Source organism: Erpetoichthys calabaricus, chromosome 2, assembly GCF_900747795.2.
Source record: "Erpetoichthys calabaricus chromosome 2, fErpCal1.3, whole genome shotgun sequence".
NCBI lineage: Eukaryota > Metazoa > Chordata > Cladistia > Polypteriformes > Polypteridae > Erpetoichthys > Erpetoichthys calabaricus.
The window spans coordinates 106,137,077-106,156,278 of record NC_041395.2 but is presented as its reverse complement, the minus strand read 5'-3'; the positions used below and the strand labels follow the sequence as shown (position 1 = coordinate 106,156,278).

The 19,202-nt window shown below is 41.3% G+C and overlaps 1 protein-coding gene across 2 annotated transcripts; it reads left to right on the top strand.

The window, feature by feature from the left end:
- Positions 1–6,727: 6,727 nt before the first annotated feature.
- Positions 6,728–17,253, top strand: LOC127526727 (uncharacterized). 2 transcript variants are annotated; one of them, XM_051923195.1, is made up of 2 exons: positions 6,728–7,071; positions 15,260–17,253. In XM_051923195.1, the coding sequence occupies exon 2, from the start codon at positions 15,348–15,350 to the stop codon at positions 16,239–16,241; it is 894 nt and encodes a 297-aa protein (XP_051779155.1). In that variant the 5' UTR covers positions 6,728–7,071; positions 15,260–15,347; the 3' UTR covers positions 16,242–17,253. The 2 variants fall into 2 exon arrangements, with proteins under 2 accessions (XP_051779155.1, XP_051779156.1); XM_051923196.1 differs by lacking the exon at positions 6,728–7,071 and adding an exon at positions 8,776–8,902.
- The last annotated feature ends 1,949 nt before the right edge of the window (positions 17,254–19,202 follow it).

Below are 19,202 nucleotides of genomic sequence, written 5' to 3'. Positions count from 1 at the left end.
CCTAACTGTTGTTTGTGCGTATGCACCGAACAGCAGTTCGGAGTACCCACACTTTTTGGAGTCCCTGGAGGGGGTGTTAGAGGGCATACCTTCTGGGGACTCCCTCGTTCTGCAGGGAGACTTCAGTGCTCACGTGGGCAATGACAGTGAGACCTGGAAGGGCGTGATTGGGAGGATTGGCCCCCCCGATGTGAACCCGAGCGGTGTTTTGTTATTTGACTTCAGTGCTCGTCACGGATTGTCCATAACGAACACCATGTTCAAGCATAGGGGTGTTCATATGTGCACTTGGCACCAGGACACCCTAGGCCTCAGTTCGATGATCGACTTTGTGGTCGTGTCATCGGACTTGCGGCCACATGTCTTGGACACTCAGGTGAAGAGAGGGGCGGAGCTGTCAACTGATCACCACCTGGTGGTGAGTTGGCTCCGATGGTGGGGGGGGGATGCTGGTCAGGCCTGGTAGGCCCAAACGTGTTGTGAGGGTCTGCTGGGAACGTCTGGCAGAGCCCCCTGTCAGAAGTACCTTCACCTCTCACCTCCGGCAGAACTTCGACCACATCTCGAGGGAGGTGGGGGACATTGAGTCCGAATGGCAGTGAGGGATTCCGTCAAGCTGAAGAAGGAGTCCTACAGGACCCTTTTGTCCTGTGGGACTCTGGAGGCAGCTGATAGGTACCGGCAGGCCAAGCAGAATGCGGCTTTGATGGTTGCTGAGGCAAAAACTCGGGCTTGGGAGGAGTTTGGGGAGGCCATGGAGAACAACTTTCGGAAGGCTTCGAGGAGATTCTGGTCCACCGTCCGGCGTCTCAGGAGGGGGAAGCAGTGCAGTGTCAACACTGTATATGGTGGTGATGGTGCGCTGCTGACCTCGACTCGGGACGTTGTGGGTCGGTGGGGGGAGTACTTCGAAGACCTCCTCAATCCCACTAACATGCCTTCCAATGTGGAAGCAGAGCCTGGGAACTCAGAGGTGGGCTCCACCATCTCTGGGACTGCGGTCACCGAGGTGGTCAAAAAACTCCTTGGTGGCAGGGCCCCGGGGGTGGATGAGATACGCCCAGAGTTCCTCAAGGCTCTTACTAACTTATAGGGGGAAAAGACTATACCATTGTCTATGACTATGGAAGAAATTATATTCTATTCAAATTAAGCAAATATTAATATGAGTTTAACTCAAAACTTTAACTTTCTAAAATTGGCTCTTACAAACACCTTGAACTCTTTCATGCTCCTTAAACCATTCCCGAACAATGTTTTACAGTGTGGCTGGGTACATAATCTTGCTGAGACTGTCACTGTTAGTTAGTTCCGGCGCTGCCGAGAGTGGCAGCCTTTTCAGCAGCTCTGTGTATGACTGTATGTGTATGTGTACTTTTCTACTTTTATTTTTCTATTTTTATTTATTGATCACTCCGATCACTTTATTTTATGTGGATTTGTTCCCTGGACACACTTACTTTTACAACGTGGGCATAGATTTTTACACGCCGAGACTCTATTCAAGTACTCAACTTCGAGCGCTGAGAACAAATGCCAGTGCCGGTGTGGTTCCCTATTTACCTGACGAGGTAAGAAGGCGGTATCATGGCAGCAGAGCTGGCACTAAGCTAAAAATGAAGCGGCTTGCGAGAAAGTGGCGTTTTAAGCCTTTGGTGCCTTCAGTGATTCTGGAGAATGTGAACTCAATCTCAAATAAGATTGACGAACTGGCTACGCTGGTGGAAAATGTCAGAACCTACAGAGAATGCAGTTTGTTGTGTTTTTGCGAAACGTGGCTAACTACCACCATCCCAGATGCTAACATGGAGCTACCCGGGTTTAGCACAGTTAGAGTGAACAGAGATGCAAGTACCTGTGGGAAGCACAAAGGAGGAGGACTCGCTCTCTATGTTAATACATGGTGGTGTAACTCTGGACATGTTAACGTCAAAGTCTCCACTTGCTGCAGGGACATTGAACTGTTGGCCGTAAGTTTGCGTCCCTATTACTTGCCCAGGGAGTTTGGACACGTCATTGTTGTCATTGTGTACATCCCTCCTCGGGCAGACGTGGAGACAGCGAGTGACATTATCCATTCTGCTGTTGCTAAGTTACAAACACAGAACCCTGAGGCGCTTGTGCTAATCGCTGGAGACTTTAACCATGTGATGCTGGACAAAACATTACCTGCCTTCTCCCAGTATGTGGACTATAACACCCGGGGAAATAAGACTATTGATTTACTGTATGCAAATGTTAAAGACGCATACAGTGCCACCCCGCTGCCTGCGCTTGGGAAAGCAGATCATAACCTAGTTCTGCTTCAGCCTCAGTACAAATCAAAAGTGAGGGTCCTACCTGCAACCACACGATCATTCAGGAAGTGGACCCCGGAGGCTGAGAATGCTTTGAGAGAATGTTTTGGAACTACAGACTGGGATATCCTGCAGGGATCACATAGTAAGAACATTGAGGAAGTTGCTGACTGCACTACTGACTACATCAACTTCTGTATGGACATTGTAGTTCCAGTAAGAACTGTATGCTGCTATGCTAACAACAAGCCATGAATTACAAGTGACATCAAGGGCCTTTTGAACCAGAAGAAAAGGGCTTTTAAAGGCGGTGATCAGCATGAGCTCAAGCGTGTGCAGAAGGAACTCCGAGTCCAGCTCAGGACGGCAAAGGAGCAGTATAGGAGAAAGCTGGAGCAGAAGTTGCAGAATAACAGCGTGAAGGAAGTGTGGGATGGGATGAAGATCATCACTGGCTGCAGCTCGAAGCGGGCTACCACCATCGAGAGAGACGTGAAGAGAGCAAACCAAATGAACAACTTCTTTAACAGGTTTGACCACCCTAACCCACTCTCACTCTCACCTCGGAGTACTGCACCCTCCACACATCCTTCTTCTGATACCAGCATAGGAGAGACATCCCCACCCATAATTTCAACAGAGCAAGTGAGCAGAGAGCTGAGGAGACTTCGTGCCAGCAAAGCAGCGGGTCCAGATGGAGTATCGCCACGACTGCTGAAGGTCTGTGCATTGGATCTGGGGGGTCCTCTTCAGCGCATCTTCAACCTGAGCCTGGAACAGGGGAGAGTCCCGAGACTTTGGAAAACATCTTGCATCACCCCAGTCCCAAAGGTATCACGTCCTAGTGAGCTGAATGACTTCCAGCCTGTTGCTCTGACATCACATGTGATGAAGACCATGGAGAGGCTGCTGCTTCACCACCTGAGGCCACAGGTTCAACACGCCCTCGACCCTCTGCAGTTTGCATATCAGGAGAAGGTGGGAGCGGAGGATGCCATCATCTATATGCTACATCAATCCCTCTCTCACTTGGACAGAGACAGTGGTGCTGTAAGAATTATGTTTCTAGACTTCTCTAGCGCCTTCAACACAATCCAACCTTTGCTCCTTAGGGACAAGCTGACAGAGATGGGAGTAGATTCATACCTGGTGGCATGGATCGTGGACTATCTTAAAGACAGACCTCAGTATGTGCGTCTTGGCAACTGCACGTCTGACATTGTGGTCAGCGACACAGGAGCGCCACAAGGGACTGTACTTTCTCCGATCCTGTTCAGCCTATATACATTGGACTTCCAACACAACTCGGAGTCCTGCCACATGCAAAAGTTCGCTGATGACACTGCTATCATGGGCTGCATAAGGAGTGGGCAGGAGGAGGAGTATAGGGACCTAATCAATGACTTTGTTAAATGGTGCGACTCAAACCACCTACACCTGAACACCAGCAAAACCAAGGAGCTGGTGGTGGATTTTAGGAGGCCCAGACCCCTCATGGACCCCATGATCATCAGAGGTGACTGTGTGCAGAGGGTGCAGACCTATAAATACCTGGAAGTGCAGCTGGATGATAAATTAGACTGGACTGCCAATACTGATGCTCTGTGTAAGAAAGGACAGAGCCGGTTATACTTCCTTAGAAGGCTGGCATCCTTCAACATCTGCAATAAGATGCTACAGATGTTCTATCAGATGGTTGTGGCGAGCGCCCTCTTCTACACGGTGGTGTGCTGGGGAGGCAGCATTAAGAAGAAAGACACCTCACGCCTAGACAAACTGGTGAGGAAGGAAGGCTGTATTGTTGGCATGGAGCTAGACAGTTTGACATCTGTGGCAGAGTGACGGGCACTCAGCAGGCTCCTATCAATTATGGAAAATCCACTGCATCCACTAAACAGTGTCATCTCTAGACAGAGGAGCAGTTTCAGCGACAGACTGCTGTCACTGTTCTGCTCCACTGACAGACTGAGGAGATCGTTCCGCCCCCAAACTATGTGACTCTTCAATTCCACCCGGGGAACGTTAACATTATATAAAGTTATTGTCTGTTTTTACCTGCATTATTATTTTTTATTTGTGAATTTCCCCTTGGGATTAATAAAGTATCTATCTATCTATCTATCTATCTATCTATCTATCTATCTATCTATCTATCTATCTATCTATCTATCTATCTATCCACTGCCATCAAGGAATATCGTTGCCATGAAGTGGTGTATGTGGTCTGCAACAATCTTTTGGAAGGTATTGTGTGTCAAAGTAAAAACCACATGAATGCCAGAACCTGGGGTTTCCGAGCAGAATGTTGCCCAGAGTATCACACTCTTCTTTTAAGAAGAGTTCCATTTAATTGCCTACTGCACCACATGATTCATCTTTGAATTTTTGTACAATGTGTAGCAGAATTTTCATTTGGGTTAATTTTCATAAGCCATCTAGTCCAATTACATTTCTTGTAGTGATCAATTAGCTGACATCAATAGTTGTGTTTATTTTACTGAGGTGATCTGTGGCCCATGCCTGCTTCAGTAAGAGATTATCCCAGAGGTTAAGAAAGTAAAAGTTGACTGTCAGAATGCCTACTGGTGTCACTTCAGTCTTGAAGAAGTACTTTGAGAGACTGGTGCTTGGACACAAACAGAATATTCCAACAGTCATGATCACCTCCTTTTGTACATAGAATGTGTCTTGCACTCCATACTCTCCAGGCACATTTGAGTATTAAAATCTGTGATTTCAGAGCCCCATTTATGGGCTGTAGCTTAGCACACTGTTGTACCAGCAAAGCTGATCACCAAACTCCCCAATTTAGGACTTAATGACACCTTCTATAACTGGATTTTAAACTTCCTAACTGGCAGACATCAGTATTTGTGGATTCACACCATCACATCCTCCGTGCTGCCTGTCGGTGATGCCAGCAAAGTAATCTCACCCTTAATGTTTGCAAAATCAGTAGGATGCTCCTATCAGACTATAATCTAGATCAGAAAGGGAGTTGAGGTTTATGTATGGGTGCTGTTGAGAGGGTCAGCGGCTTTACATGTCTTGGAGTAACTATTACCAATGAGCTGAAGTAGGCAAAATACATTGTGGTTCTTGTCAAAAAGGCTACCCAGCACTTCTGCTTGCTCGGATGTTTGAGGCCAGCTTGCATTTCTCCATCTGTTACCAGAAACGTCTACAGATGCATGGTACAGATCATCTTCACTTCGTCATCACATCCTGGTACGGCACCTCCTTGGCAGGAGATTGTAAAGCACTACATAGTGTGGCACTGAACTAGCTGCCTTCTATTCAAGACATACAACTTGGGAAGGCAAACAGTATAACTGAAGACTATTGGCCCTCGTGTCAGTAAATTGAGACAGTTTCTGTTTACAAGTGAAGTCGTGAGGTAATTGAACAACCAGTCATAATATCAAATACTGTACATGTTCTTGTGTATGAATGCAAGTGTGTATGTGTGTGTATTATATATATATACAGTACACACACAGTGCATTCAGAAACTATTCATACCCATTAACATTTTCCACATTTCGCTATGTTGCAACCTTATGCTAAATTCTTTAAATCTATTTTTCCACACATCAAGCAACACTCGATAACACTAAATGAAAAAATGAAATCAGAATTTTAGAAAACGTTTTAAATTTATTAAAAATAAATTTAAATTTATTAAAAATAAAGTTACCCCACAGTGGAGCATCTAATGTGGTCCTCATTGGGTAAAATCAAAGAATACCTAAGAATAAGAAATCTTTTCCAGTCCCCAAAATTTTCATTTGTTATGGAAAATAAAATTATTTAGCAGTATAAATTTCTGATGGGGACAAAATAAGAACAGAAAAAAGTAATTAACGGTAACAATAGGTTTCTAATTCAAAATTTTGTTTGAGTGAAATCCTTCAGCATTGGGCATTCAGAGACAATTCTAAATTTCCAGCAGTTAGGTTATATTTTGAATGCCTGGGATACCATGGTAGTCAGTATTCCCTGCTGCAGTTAGCATATTGTCCTTGAATCTGCATGTTTGTTGTCATTGTGTAGAGTCTGTTTTGGTACTCTGTGCTAAACAGGTTTGTTAAAGGATGGTCAGAATAACAGTATCTTAACCGTATCGTCAGAGTAGTGTGGTTGATTTCGCACTGTGTCTCAGTCCTGCAAAGACAGTATTATGTTACTTAATGGCAGTGCTCCTTTCTGTGCAGGGAAGTAATGCTTCATTCTCTATCTGCAAACCTTTGATATAGCACTACTTGTGTAAACACATGCAAACCCACTTTGACAGATACGGTTCAAGGGGATTTTTCGGGACTGACATGTTTGCACATGGTAATTCTAGATGCTTTAGTACAGCCCTGCTCTGTTGCCAGGCTGCCTGTCGACTCAGAGAACAGACACACTGATATTAAACCAGAACTGTGCCAGCTTTTTGAGAACCTAGGCGTCCTGCTCTACTGGACGTGTGTTTATTTCTTGTAACCAACGACCTCAAACGTGAACACAATCCTTATGTTGGGTGTGCTATAGCAAATTCAAAATGACATTTCCTCCTCTCTGTCTGCTTCCTCTTACATTTCATAGTGATTTAGCAGACTGTGAGAAGAAAACAAGCAAGAGTGAATTTGGGAAAGCAGGGGTCTTTAAAACACAGGTGATTGACTGGCCAGTCTTTGAATGCGGTGCATCAGTGTTCGTCAGATTAGGATGGGTCAAAAGGAGCTGACTCTTACAGTCTTCGGCTTCTAGCAAGCACATCACCGACAAGGTGAGATTAACAGTGTGTCTTCATAATTTATGTTACAGAGGGACAAATAAAGAAAAAAAAAACACTTTTTGGAAAGCCATGCTCATTTCTGGACAACAAAACGGTAAGTCTGAAATGCTAGAAGAGCAACAGCAGCCTGGCGGTGTATGTAATTAAAAAGCAAGTGTGCCCTTAGATTTTCCATGTATATGTCAGCAAATAATATTAGGATACTTGTAGAAAGTGACAGCTGAAGGGAATGTTTGTAGGCTTATTTTATTGTCTATGGACAGGTTTTATACGTACCTGTAATTCTGACATTTCAGAATTAAGCTTGTGTACAATTCATTTCTGTGTAAAATTAGTTTAGATCTCTAGATTGTTTCACTTAATATATTAAAAATGTCATTCAAACCTATAAAGGCAAACTCCTGATCATGGATTAAAAAAATGTCATTCAGCCAATACAGCGTAACCTCTGATCTACTAGTAAAGGTGCAAGCAGCCCTTACTAAGTGGTGGGGGTATGGCACTAGTTGCTGGGGAATTGTAGACTAACAGAAACTATCTGCTTCTCTGAGCTGGTGTAAAGAACTTACTCTTTAATTTTGAGAATATGCCGCCATTTCATTTTGTTTACTCCTTCTCTCCTCCCACTTAATGGTTTGCCTTTGTTTTATGTTTGAGACTAATACATTTATAAATTTAAAACATAATACATTTGTGAATTTCCCCTTGGGATTAATAAAGTATCTATCTATCTATCTATCTATCTATCTATCTATCTATCTATCTATCTATCTATCTATCTATCTATCTAAAAAAGTAGACTCACATAGCTAAAAAAAATTAATTACATTAAACACTATTTGCATTTTATAGGTGATTGGATAAATGTTGATGAATAATTCTATTCTATCTAATATGTTTACAGTGTTCACTTTTAATTTTGCAAATGTGTAAACATTTATTTCTGTGCCTACCCATTTTACATTTCATTTCTTGGTTTATATTGATCTTTTTTTTTATTTTGTGACCATGTCATATAATTGTGCTTACTCCCTTCACCTTCACCTACAATTTCTGGGTTCACTTTGCAGCTGCTCACACATGCATTTCCTACAAAGGATAAACAGGCTTTCTTCTGGTGTATGTGGCCCACATAATCACTAAACTCTTTTTACAGTTACCTTCTGCTATTTGTTTGTAGGGTGCTATGGTGGGCTGATTATCTGGTGTAATTTTACTAGCTGGTACAGAAACATCTCTTTTAGGATTACTTCTTCTGAGGTGTTTTACACATTTAACCCCAAGGCTAACTTTTTTTAAATTAGCTGTTATTTCTGCTTTGCCTTACGAATTTCATGTTCTTTAACACCTGAAGTCATCACTTACCTTACTAGCCGTATTGAAGTTAGACAAATTTAAGTTACATCATAGCTACAGAACAGGACACTTAACCCATAATACAATTCTTGAACATTAATACATCACTACAGGAATCTCTGTCATTTTTAGATTGTGGAAATCTGGAACAAACTACTCTGTCATGGGATTGACGTCCGAGGTTTTATTTATAACAATTTGAACAAGATATTCTGACAACGGATTTATTTAAGAATATTTAATAAAAATGTACGTGTTTCTGATGTAATGAGCGTACAACTGGATGACTTGACACAATGATTATGTGACACAATGTGAGATTTTTTCATGGGATTTTTGATATGGTTTCCTGTTCTCCAGCATCAGTCACCATGGACATCTATTATATCAGAAATCTGACGTTTCAATTCTGCATGAAAACATTGGATTACAACTTTTCTTTGGCCATCACTAAAAACTACATGATGTAGGTAACATCTAAAATAATACCATTTGTTAAAAATCACTTCATTATAAAATAGTAGCCACTGCTCTAGGGAGTAAAAATACAAATTTATAAACGTCAACTAGATGCTGTATACTTTTGCTTTGGTTCACAGTAAATACAAATCCTCTTTGGGTTTTGTTTTTTTATTTTATTATGCACACATATTTTTTGTAGCATCATGGTGGCTCAGTGTAGTTCATCATGGATTTAGGGATGTGAGTTCAGTTCCTGGCCCAGTTTTGTCAGAGTAGAGTTTGCTTCTTCTCCACATGTGGTGGTTTGTTTTCTCCAGATACATTTTTTCACTTACATTTCAAAGTTAATGTTCATTTTTCAAAACTGTGGCTTTGACTATTGGTATTCATGTCTCTGGTTCTTGTATGGATGTGATAATTTAGAATATACAGTATATACAGTTGTGTTCAGAATAATAAGCGGTGTGTTTAAAGAAGTGAATAAAGCTCAAAATCCTTATAATAGCTTTTATTTCCATACACGCAAATGCACTGGGAACACTACATATTCTATTCCAAATCAAAACATGAAGAAAAAATTATAAAATTTGTGAAGAAAAGGAAATATTAGACTGTTCAAAAAATAGCAGTGTCCGCATTCTTATTTACAAACTCAAACATTCACTGTATAAACTGAAAAATGTTTCAAGATTTTGCTTTCCTTTGAATCACTGAACTAATATTTAGTTGTATAACCACTGTTTCTGAGAACTGCTGTACATCTGTGTTGCATGAAGTCGACCAACTTCTGGCACCTGTGAACAGGTATTCCAGCCCAGGATGTATTTCTTGGTTTTGCCTCAGAAACAGCATTTTTGATGTCACCCCACAAGTTTTCTATTGGATTAAGGTCCGGGGATTGGGCTGGCCACACCATAACGTCAATCTTGTTGGTCTGGAACCATAATGTTGCTCGTTTACTGGTGTGTTTGGGCTCGTTGTCTTGTTGAAACACCCATTTCAGGGGCATTTCCTCTTTAGCATAAGGCAACATGACCTCTTCAAGTATTTTGAGGTATTCAAACTGATCCATGATCCTTGGTATGCGATAAATAGGCCCGACACCATAGTATGAGAAACATCCCTATATCATGATGCTTGCGCCACCATGATCCACTGTCTTCACAATGTACTGTGGCTTGAATTCAGTGTTTGGGGGTCATCTGACAAACTGTCCATGGCTCATAGACTCAAAAAGAACAATCTTATTTTCAGTCCACAGAATGTTGGGCCATTTCTCTTTAGGCCAGTCAATGTGTTCTTTGGAAGATTTTAACCTCTTCAGCACGTCTTTTTGTCAACAATGGGACTTTGCGGAGGCTTCTTGCCGATAGCTTGGCTTCACATAGGCGTCTTCTAATTGTAACAGTACTCACAGGTAACTTTATGGAGGTGATCATTGGCTGAGTCTTTGCCATTTTGGGTATTCTTCAATCCATTTGAATGGTAGTTTTCTGTTTTTTTCCATGTCTTTTCAGTTTTTGGTTGCCATTTTAAAGCAATTGCAATCATGAGCAGCCTATCATTTTCTGCACTTCTTTATATGTTTCCCCCTCTCCAATCAACATTTTAATCAAAGTACGCTGTTCTTCTTTTGGACAATGTCTGGAATAACCCATTTTATTCAGATTTTCAGAGAGAAGTGCACTATAACCAGCATGTACACCATTTGCTGCCTTCCTGCCTAAAATAAGGGCTGTAATTGACACCTGCTTTTCACAGAATGAATGACCTCACTAATTAAACTCCACACTTGCTATTATTTTGAACACTTGAATCAATTAATGATTCAATTACACAGAATCAGCAGCATGCATGTCATGACTGTTGAGTCAGTTGGTTTTCTATTACTCTACTACACCTACTAGTAAATTATTTGCCATGTAGAAATATAATTTCTACCAAAAAGAGTGATTGATCATGTTAGTGATGTTGGACTGCTGAACACAACTGTATGTATATTTTTGCTCATCCCTTTCACTGATTAAATTTGAAATTAATTACTTTGCTGGAATTTATTTTATGATACCTAGTGTCAAAAATGTAAAATTTGTGAAACAAATTGCAGATATTTACATGATATGCACCATATCTGTGGATATTTCCTAACTTTTCATAGTGAAGGACAAGGTAATTTGGAGAGCAAAGTTCCTCCTGAGTGTGAAGTTTTTGACAACTGTCATCACTGCTGAAGCTTTGCTTTTCTGCCAAATTGCAGTTGTGGTTTATTCTTCTATCCTTCCTTTGGTTATTTTACTGCGGTTCACATATTTTCATTTGACTTTTGATCTGATTTGCTGGTTGAGGATTGTGGTGACAACACTCCAAGCCAGCAGCAGATCAGGGGCCTCATGTATAAACGGTGCGTACGCACAGAAATGTTGCGTACGAACCTTTCCACGCTCAAATCGCGATGTATAAAACCTAAACTTGGCGTAAAGCCACGCACATTTCCACGGTAACTCATACCTTGGCGTACGCAATTTCTCCGCTCGGTTTTGCAGACTGGCGGCACCCAGCGTCAAAGCAGTGCTACTGTTCCTGTGTGGTTACCCTTTCTTAGATCCACATCCACGGCGGCGGCTTTATCAAATACACTGAAATTAACCGCATATCGTTCATAAATTTAATGCATCTGATTGTAATTAACCTGTAACAATATAATGGTCCACAGAATGGTCAAACTACTGTTCCTGTGTGCTCATCCTTTCTTTCTTAGCTCCACATTCCTGACGCGGCTTTATAAATACACTGAAATTAACTGCATATTGTTTATTAGTGTAATGCATCTGATTGTAATTAACCTGTAGCAATATAATGGGCCAGGGAATAGCCATAGTATTCCAAATACCATAACTGCTTTAGCGTTTTTACGCTCACTGCATCTTGTTCTTCTTTTTGCTGCTCCCGTTAAGGGTTGCCACTGCGGATCATCTTTTTCCATATTACTCTCACTGCACCACTCGGAGTATTTATATTACTGTATCTGAGTGTGAATCACAGCAGCAGATGATCGGAAAGAGAATTATCGGTATACAGTTTCAAGTACACACTACCTCAACCACGGCAAAAAGCGTCAAAGCCTTTCCTGTACGGACCTCGCATTTCAGAAACAGTTTCATCCCAAGAACTATAAACGCACTCAATCAGTCCATCAAGTGCTCCTTGTACAACTGTTTGTACTTATAAGTACAATCACCTCACTGTAAACTTACACTACAGTTATAATATTGCACAACCTGCGCCACTTTATAAAGCGCGTATGATGACAATATCATTTTTAAGATGAAATGCAGCAAAATATGTTGCTTATAGTATACAGATAAAACTTTAACTTCATTTAAATAATCTGTATTGTTAATAATTAAACATGTGAGGACACGGTGCCGCAGCGTATAGCTAGTTCAAGGATAGCTCCTGCCTTGCGCTGTATTCTTGCTGGTGCTGACGCGACACTGGAAGGATAGACGAATAGAATAATTAAACATGTACTACGAAGATATTTCAATGTTCCTTAAAAGTTTTGAAGAATCGGCGTTCTAAGCTTACAAATGGCTTAACGTCTATTACAGAGCTAATTGTGTGGCGATTGGAGAAAGAAAAGTATGGACAGGAATTGGAGGTTAGTACGTTTGAAAGAGACAGTACTTCTGTAATAAATTATTTCATCGAAGGTCGCACATGGCACCGCAAGCCTCTTGCGTGAGATATGAACAATCACTGCGCCACCGTGTTCCCATGTTTAATAACATGCTTTCATTCCTATCATCATGAAAATGATATCACGTATACATCTCAGTATTTTAATTATTCAGAGAGCTGTAATATCTCGAATGTAATGCATTCTGTGTCCTGTCGGAGAAAGAGAAAGAACGGAAGCACGTAGTGATTCATACACATAGAGCACATAGAAGATCAAATACAGAACAAAGACTTTAACATGCTACTTGAGAAACTAGTAAAATAAACGATTTTAAGATGAAGTTTATGATGTTCTACTTTAATGGCAAAATAAACTACATGATTAAAGTGGAAATTTCGAGATTAAAGTTGACATTTCGTGCTTTTTTCCCACTGTGTGCCTATGTTTTTTGTTTGTACCCTAATACGCTTTCATATGACACTCAGACGGTGGGCTACGACTCGCCTTTTCACGGCGACTTTGATATGTGATTTCTTTTTTATTTCGGGCACTGTGCGACTTTGTGAATTTGATCTTTCGAGTTTTTCCGACACTCTGTCACTCGATCAACTTTCTTTTGTTGATTATACCACTGTTTAAACCAACAAATAGTACGTTTTTCCTTTGCCTCCACTTGGTATTCGCTGAAATTCTTATATTTTCCCCTGTGCTTTTCCCATTGTCTTTTCACAGAAGGCTATTTATATTGATTTGCATATTCAAAGAGGCATAATTCTGGGAGGAGTTGGGGCGGGACAGAAGGCGCGTGCACGTGCGTTACTTTTCACGCTGATCGGGATTTATGTAGTGGAAGAATGTGAAAGTATGCGTACGTACAGATTCCTGCATCTGGATTTTTCTGTGCGTACGCACAATCCCGCTTTTGTGCTTACGCCATGTTATAGTGTGAGTTCTACGCACGGCGTTATACATGAGGCCCCAGGTCACCATACCATCACCAACAGTCTTCTGGCCCACCTGGACAATTCCCAAGTTCTACCAGGTCAGCCAAAAGATATTAGTCTTCAAGCATGGCCTGAATTAACCTACAGGTAAAAAAATGCATGCAATGTAGTGTTCTCAGAAGACAAAACTAATTTAACCGAGCACATTATGAGGCATCTGCTCTTGACTAGCCAGTAAAGCTTACCTAATTTGGGAATTTTATGTTTGTATGACTGAATTAAGAAGAGAATGATCTGTAGAGTCATCATCCATGACAATGGGACCTCAGCTGCTCCTGTCCACACTCAATGTGTTCTGGAAGCCAACTCAAAGGTGAACATCAGCCTTCTAAAATGTTGCTCCTCATATTGCCCAAGTATTTAAGTATTTAAAAGAACATTTCTCATTAATTTTAACTGATGATTCAGAAAGTCACAACTCTCCTTACCTAGGATCTTGCAAAATTTTACTTCAAAACAAACATCAGATAATACTCAAGTTCAGCTGGCCGCAATAATTTGTGTTACTCTGTAGGAAAAGATTGAGAAGAAAAATGGAAAGCCTATTTTGTTCAGGAGAAAGAGCGCCCTTCCTCTGCACTATGTTTATTTAGGTAATTCTGCTTGTCACTCTCTTGGTCTTTCACATACGATGTCAAGGTACACTGCATATAAAAACATTGCCGTATTCCCCCAATACTACAGGATTTGGAGTTGTAAATGTTGAACATGGTTATTATTTATGATTTGAAATCAGTTAGGCTCCAAAAGGCCTATTCGTAAATTGGGGAGCTTAACATTACTCATTATGCCTTTTACATTACAGAATAATCTAGGAAGAAAATCACTTAAGACCTTCTTGAAATCCGGACACCTTTTATGATTGTCAGAATGTTTGAAACTGGCCTAAAATTAGGCTGATTACCCTATAATGTATGTTCCTAGCATTGGTGAATTGGCCATATTACTGAGTCTATAGAAAACACTCTTCCTTTTTGTAGGGTGCAGATAAAAGTCACGAAGTGTAAGAAAACGTTAATGGCAATTGTACATTGACCCCTTGTGAGTGCATGTGGCATTTTGTGTTGAGCATGTCGGGGAATGGACTGCCATCCCATTTACAGTTTGACTCTCAACCATCTTTGTTAAGCTCAGGTGTGCTCTTTACATCTGCGTTAATTTTACTACAGGTTCTCAAGTAATGTCCCCTCCAAAGGTCTTGGAACAGCCAGCTCAATAAATTTGTTTTTGCTGTGCACTGAAGACATTTGTGTGTGAGATCAAAAGATGAATATGAGAGGAGAGATCAGAGTTTCAGCTTTTATTCCCTTGTATTTACATGTAGATTTTGTGTGTTCAGCGCAGAGCAAAAATAAATTAAATGACCTTGTTGTTCCAATACTTTTGGAGGGGACTGTGTTTTATCCATATCCTAAAGTCTTGTCTGTTCCGTCGATTTATCAGCTCTAAATTGACCCCTATATGAGTGAACATAAATGTGTGCCCTACAATGGACTGACATTCTGTACAGTATTAGTTCCTTCCTTTCAACCAGTGATGTGCAGACCCTCAACTTGATAAACTTAATCAGAAAAATGTATTGGAACACATGGCTTCTCCACTTGATTGTGTTCACATTTATTCATATTTACTATTGTGCATCTTCTCCATCTCTCTTATTTTTGTTTTGCTACAGATGAGCAGTTCCTGATGTGAAGGAGAACATTGGGCTGCTGGCTACTGCCTTTGCTTTCCTCTTTATTTTCATTGTTGCTTGCACCGACATGAGGAGGGGCACACTCCCGGCCAGGTACATGGCCGCTCGGAAGCGCTACCAGGAGCTTCTGGATGGGGACTGGGAGCCTCCGCTGGTGCCATGCAGCACCCCAGTGACATCAGCCTTTATTTCAAAGAGGCTTCCATCACCAGAGGTGGACAGTCCTGCTGAGCAATCTGAGGCTGCTGAGATCTTGAGTTTCAGAAGGTCTGAAAGCCCTCCCAGGAAGCCTGTTGCTTTGAAACTACCTGAGGTTGACCTTTTGGGGGAGTTTCCTTCAGTTCTGAGTACTAAACTCTCTCAGGCCTTTGTTGGCAGTAGCCACCCTTTGAAAAGAAAGGTGGAAAAAAGAAGAAAAGAAAGCAATAGTTCAGTCACCGTGGTGACTGAACCATTTCCCCTGCAGAGACTGTTGGCAATACATAAGAACAAGCGGAGACAGCAGGAATCAGAGCAACAGCCAAAGAATTTCCCAGAAGTCAGTCAGCCCAATGTTTCTCTCAGTAGGAGTGTGGTGCTGAAGCTTCCTCAGATTTGCTTGTCTGAGGACTTTCCTGTGAAACACGGCAGCTACACTCCTTCCATTCAGTGGGTCAGTGGACCATCCATTCAGAGTCTCCCTCTCAGTCCCCAAGTCCTGGAAAGCAGCAGCTTCCACACCATTCTGCTTCATTTTGAAGGGGAAGAGGTTCAGCAGTACAGGAAGAGGACACAAGAGGCAGATGTGGCAGTGCCAGTGAAAACAGACTCTAGTGCCAAAGACAGTAAGAAGCCAGCAGCCCAATTTTATGTGAAGCTGCCGGAACTGAACCTCCGAGTTGGCCTGCTGAATCCCAGAGTGACAAAGCATCCAAGACAAGAATGGCCACAAAAGGCAATAGACGAGATCAACAAAAAGTAGATGCTTTGTGGACTTATCAACAACCTTCACTGCTCAAGGAAAAAGACAGGTGCACCTTTGTCTGTAAGGCATTGGACAATTCCACCCTTTGCGCTGAAAACCTCACATACCACATAACAATGGACATTTCATACTCTAGGGCTTTGGGCACTGCATTGCTTGGGCAATGGATGCTTTAAAGAATGTTACACACTTGTGCAGTGGACAATTAACATCCTAGAGCACTGAATGTGTGTAGGTTTGTGCAGTGGACATCTCAACTTTAAAGACATAGACAACTGTATCTGTGAGCACTGGACAATTTACAGGGCATTAGCTTTTACGTCAGTGCACTGGGTACCATGCATCTTAGGGTATTGTAAACTTAAGCCCTTGTCCAGCAGACACATTACATCCTAGAGTGTTGGACAATTGCTTATGGACATTTCACACTCTGGGGTTTTTGGCACTTGAATGCTTGAACTGTTTAAGGAATTTAACTTGCATTATTGGAAAAATGTACCATTCTCCCTTGAACAATTCAGACTGCGCCTTATGGGTCACTTTAGACTTGAACATGTATGCTCTAGACCCCCCACACCACTTTGCTTCAGAGTATCATATTTAGTCTAGGTGAATCTGCTTCTGTACATTGGACACCTGATGCCTTTTAAGCCATTTTACCAATACCTCTTATTCTAGGGCATCGATTTATTGTCCATATGGTTTTGCAAAATCGTATTCTTATTTACCGGTCACATCACACCATATAGTACAGAATCTGTGTGCAGAGGACAACTCTACTTTCTCAACCATTGCATCTCATACCTCATGAGACTAATGCCTTGTATCTTAATGCAATGGAGGCCTGTATATATAATCTGTGCTTGAAGAAGTGTCAGACACCAGCATATGTCTTTAATGCAGAGGTGCAGTGTGTGGAAGCATGTGGAACTGAATGTGGAAAAACAGTCAAAGCAGCAAAGGCATGATAGAGAACATGGAAGTTGAAATTAAATGAGATGTTGCCTCTGGGTGGCTGTCTTTTCCCTTTTTATTTTTTTGCAAACTAGATTTTAATGAATGAGACAGTGAAAAGGAGTGGAATAAGGATCAAGGAGTGTGGAAGTGTCTGACTATTAAAAGATAGATTATCAATTTTAAAAAAGACATAATGAGTGATTCCAAGGCAAAGGTTAAAACATTCCCTACAGAAGGACAACTGTGGTGAAGGCACAGTCTTTCATAGAAGTATGCCATTTGAGACAGATTATCTCTCACCTGGTTCCCAGTTTGTTAAATGATTCATACTTGGTAAAAGAATCCATAGAGAGCATCAGGGAGGAAGAAACATTAGAACAGTTTTGACGAGAGCAGGCCATTCAGCACATTTCTTCAAAATGACATCAAGAATTTTGAATTTCTCCAAAGTATTACTGTCTATCACAGTAGTTGGTCATTTATTCCATGTGTTTATGGTTCTCTGTGTGAAGAGAACATTGAGCTATGTACCCTAACATCCTTGTAGCCTTCTTGTTTGCTTCTGTACACTGTCTGGATGTAGATAATGACAAGTCCACCATTTTCCCCTAACGTTCGATTTATGACTGCTAGGTTCTTCACCTATAGAGGGCTATGAGAGAGATGAGATATACTTTCAAGTTTCAGATCTCTTATTGTGTATTCGATTTTAACATTTTGACTTAATATATGTAATACATTATATTTTCTTACATTAAGTTCCATCTGCCTCTAATCTATCCAAGCACATATGCTGTAAAGGTCTCTCTGTGATGTTTTGGTTAATTTAATTTTATCCACCCTTCCACCAAGTTTAATATCATCTGCAAACATGACAACTTGTTGTTTATAATCTTATTAAGATCATTTATAATCTTATTAAGATCACTAAAAAAGCAGCATTACCCGCACTAAACCCTTGGGACATCACTTTTAACATCATCTAATTCAGAAAATGGTCCTTATGACGTAATTCTTTGCTACTGTTGTTTAATCCAGTTCTGCACCCATCTACATGATGCCCCTTGGGGTCCCACTTCTTTTAATTTCCCCCATTTGAACTTGGGACACTGTTTTGAGTGAGCCTGCATCACATTGCAGCATAGGGCTGAGACAGGAATATGTTGTCCGTCCATTCTTCCACCCAATATCCTGGTTTATGGTCACTGGTTGTGAAGTGTGTCCTGGAGGCATTGGGTGCAAGGCAGCGAACACTTACTCATACAGGGGAAATGTTAGCATCCTTAAATGCTACACAGAAACTGAGCAGTCTAGGGTTTGAACTCATGACCCTATATCCCCAGAATAACCCCTCTTCTGAATATATTAACTCCAAAACAGTCTTCTGAGGGCTTTAAAGGAAATTTTAATGTATGGGTTAACTCCTGCTGGAACAACCATGAATTGAAATAAGCAGGTTCAGAAAACAGATGAATGTTTAAAAGCCATGCAGAATAAATGTATGAAGACACACAATTTTAAAAATGTAATTTTCTGATGAGTTACCTCTCCTCAAACATTAATTTGGTGCATTTTATATTTTTAAGTAAAAATTCCGCTCTAGCAGCATGCAGTGGATGGACTCAGTAAGCTCTGCACAAGGCTTGTTACCACCCTGTGTTCAGTTTAGCTAATCTTCACAGCGTCTCTGTTACTCAGGTGACACATTTCTTGGTGCACCACATGACCAGTAAATTAATTCTCCATTCCCAGCCCTGGTTTCCTTGCAAAATATAAGATTAAGTTAGTCTGGCTACTAAAACAGACCACTGCAGCCTGGAGCTGAAGATATTTTAGAAGCAGAGCACTTCAAAGTGACACTGACAGGTGACATAATGTCGTCACCCAGCAGCTCAAGCTGAGGTAGCCAAGCAGCTGAAGGAGCCTTAGACCCCCCACACACCTTATGGTCTTGCATCCCTGCGCAGGAAGACGCAGCACCGACATCTGATGATCAGACCT

What these genes read in the sequence shown, in the direction of transcription:
- LOC127526727 (XM_051923195.1), top strand. Translation starts at nt 15,348, where the DNA reads ATGAGGAGGGGCACACTCCCGGCCAGGTACATGGCCGCTCGGAAGCGC.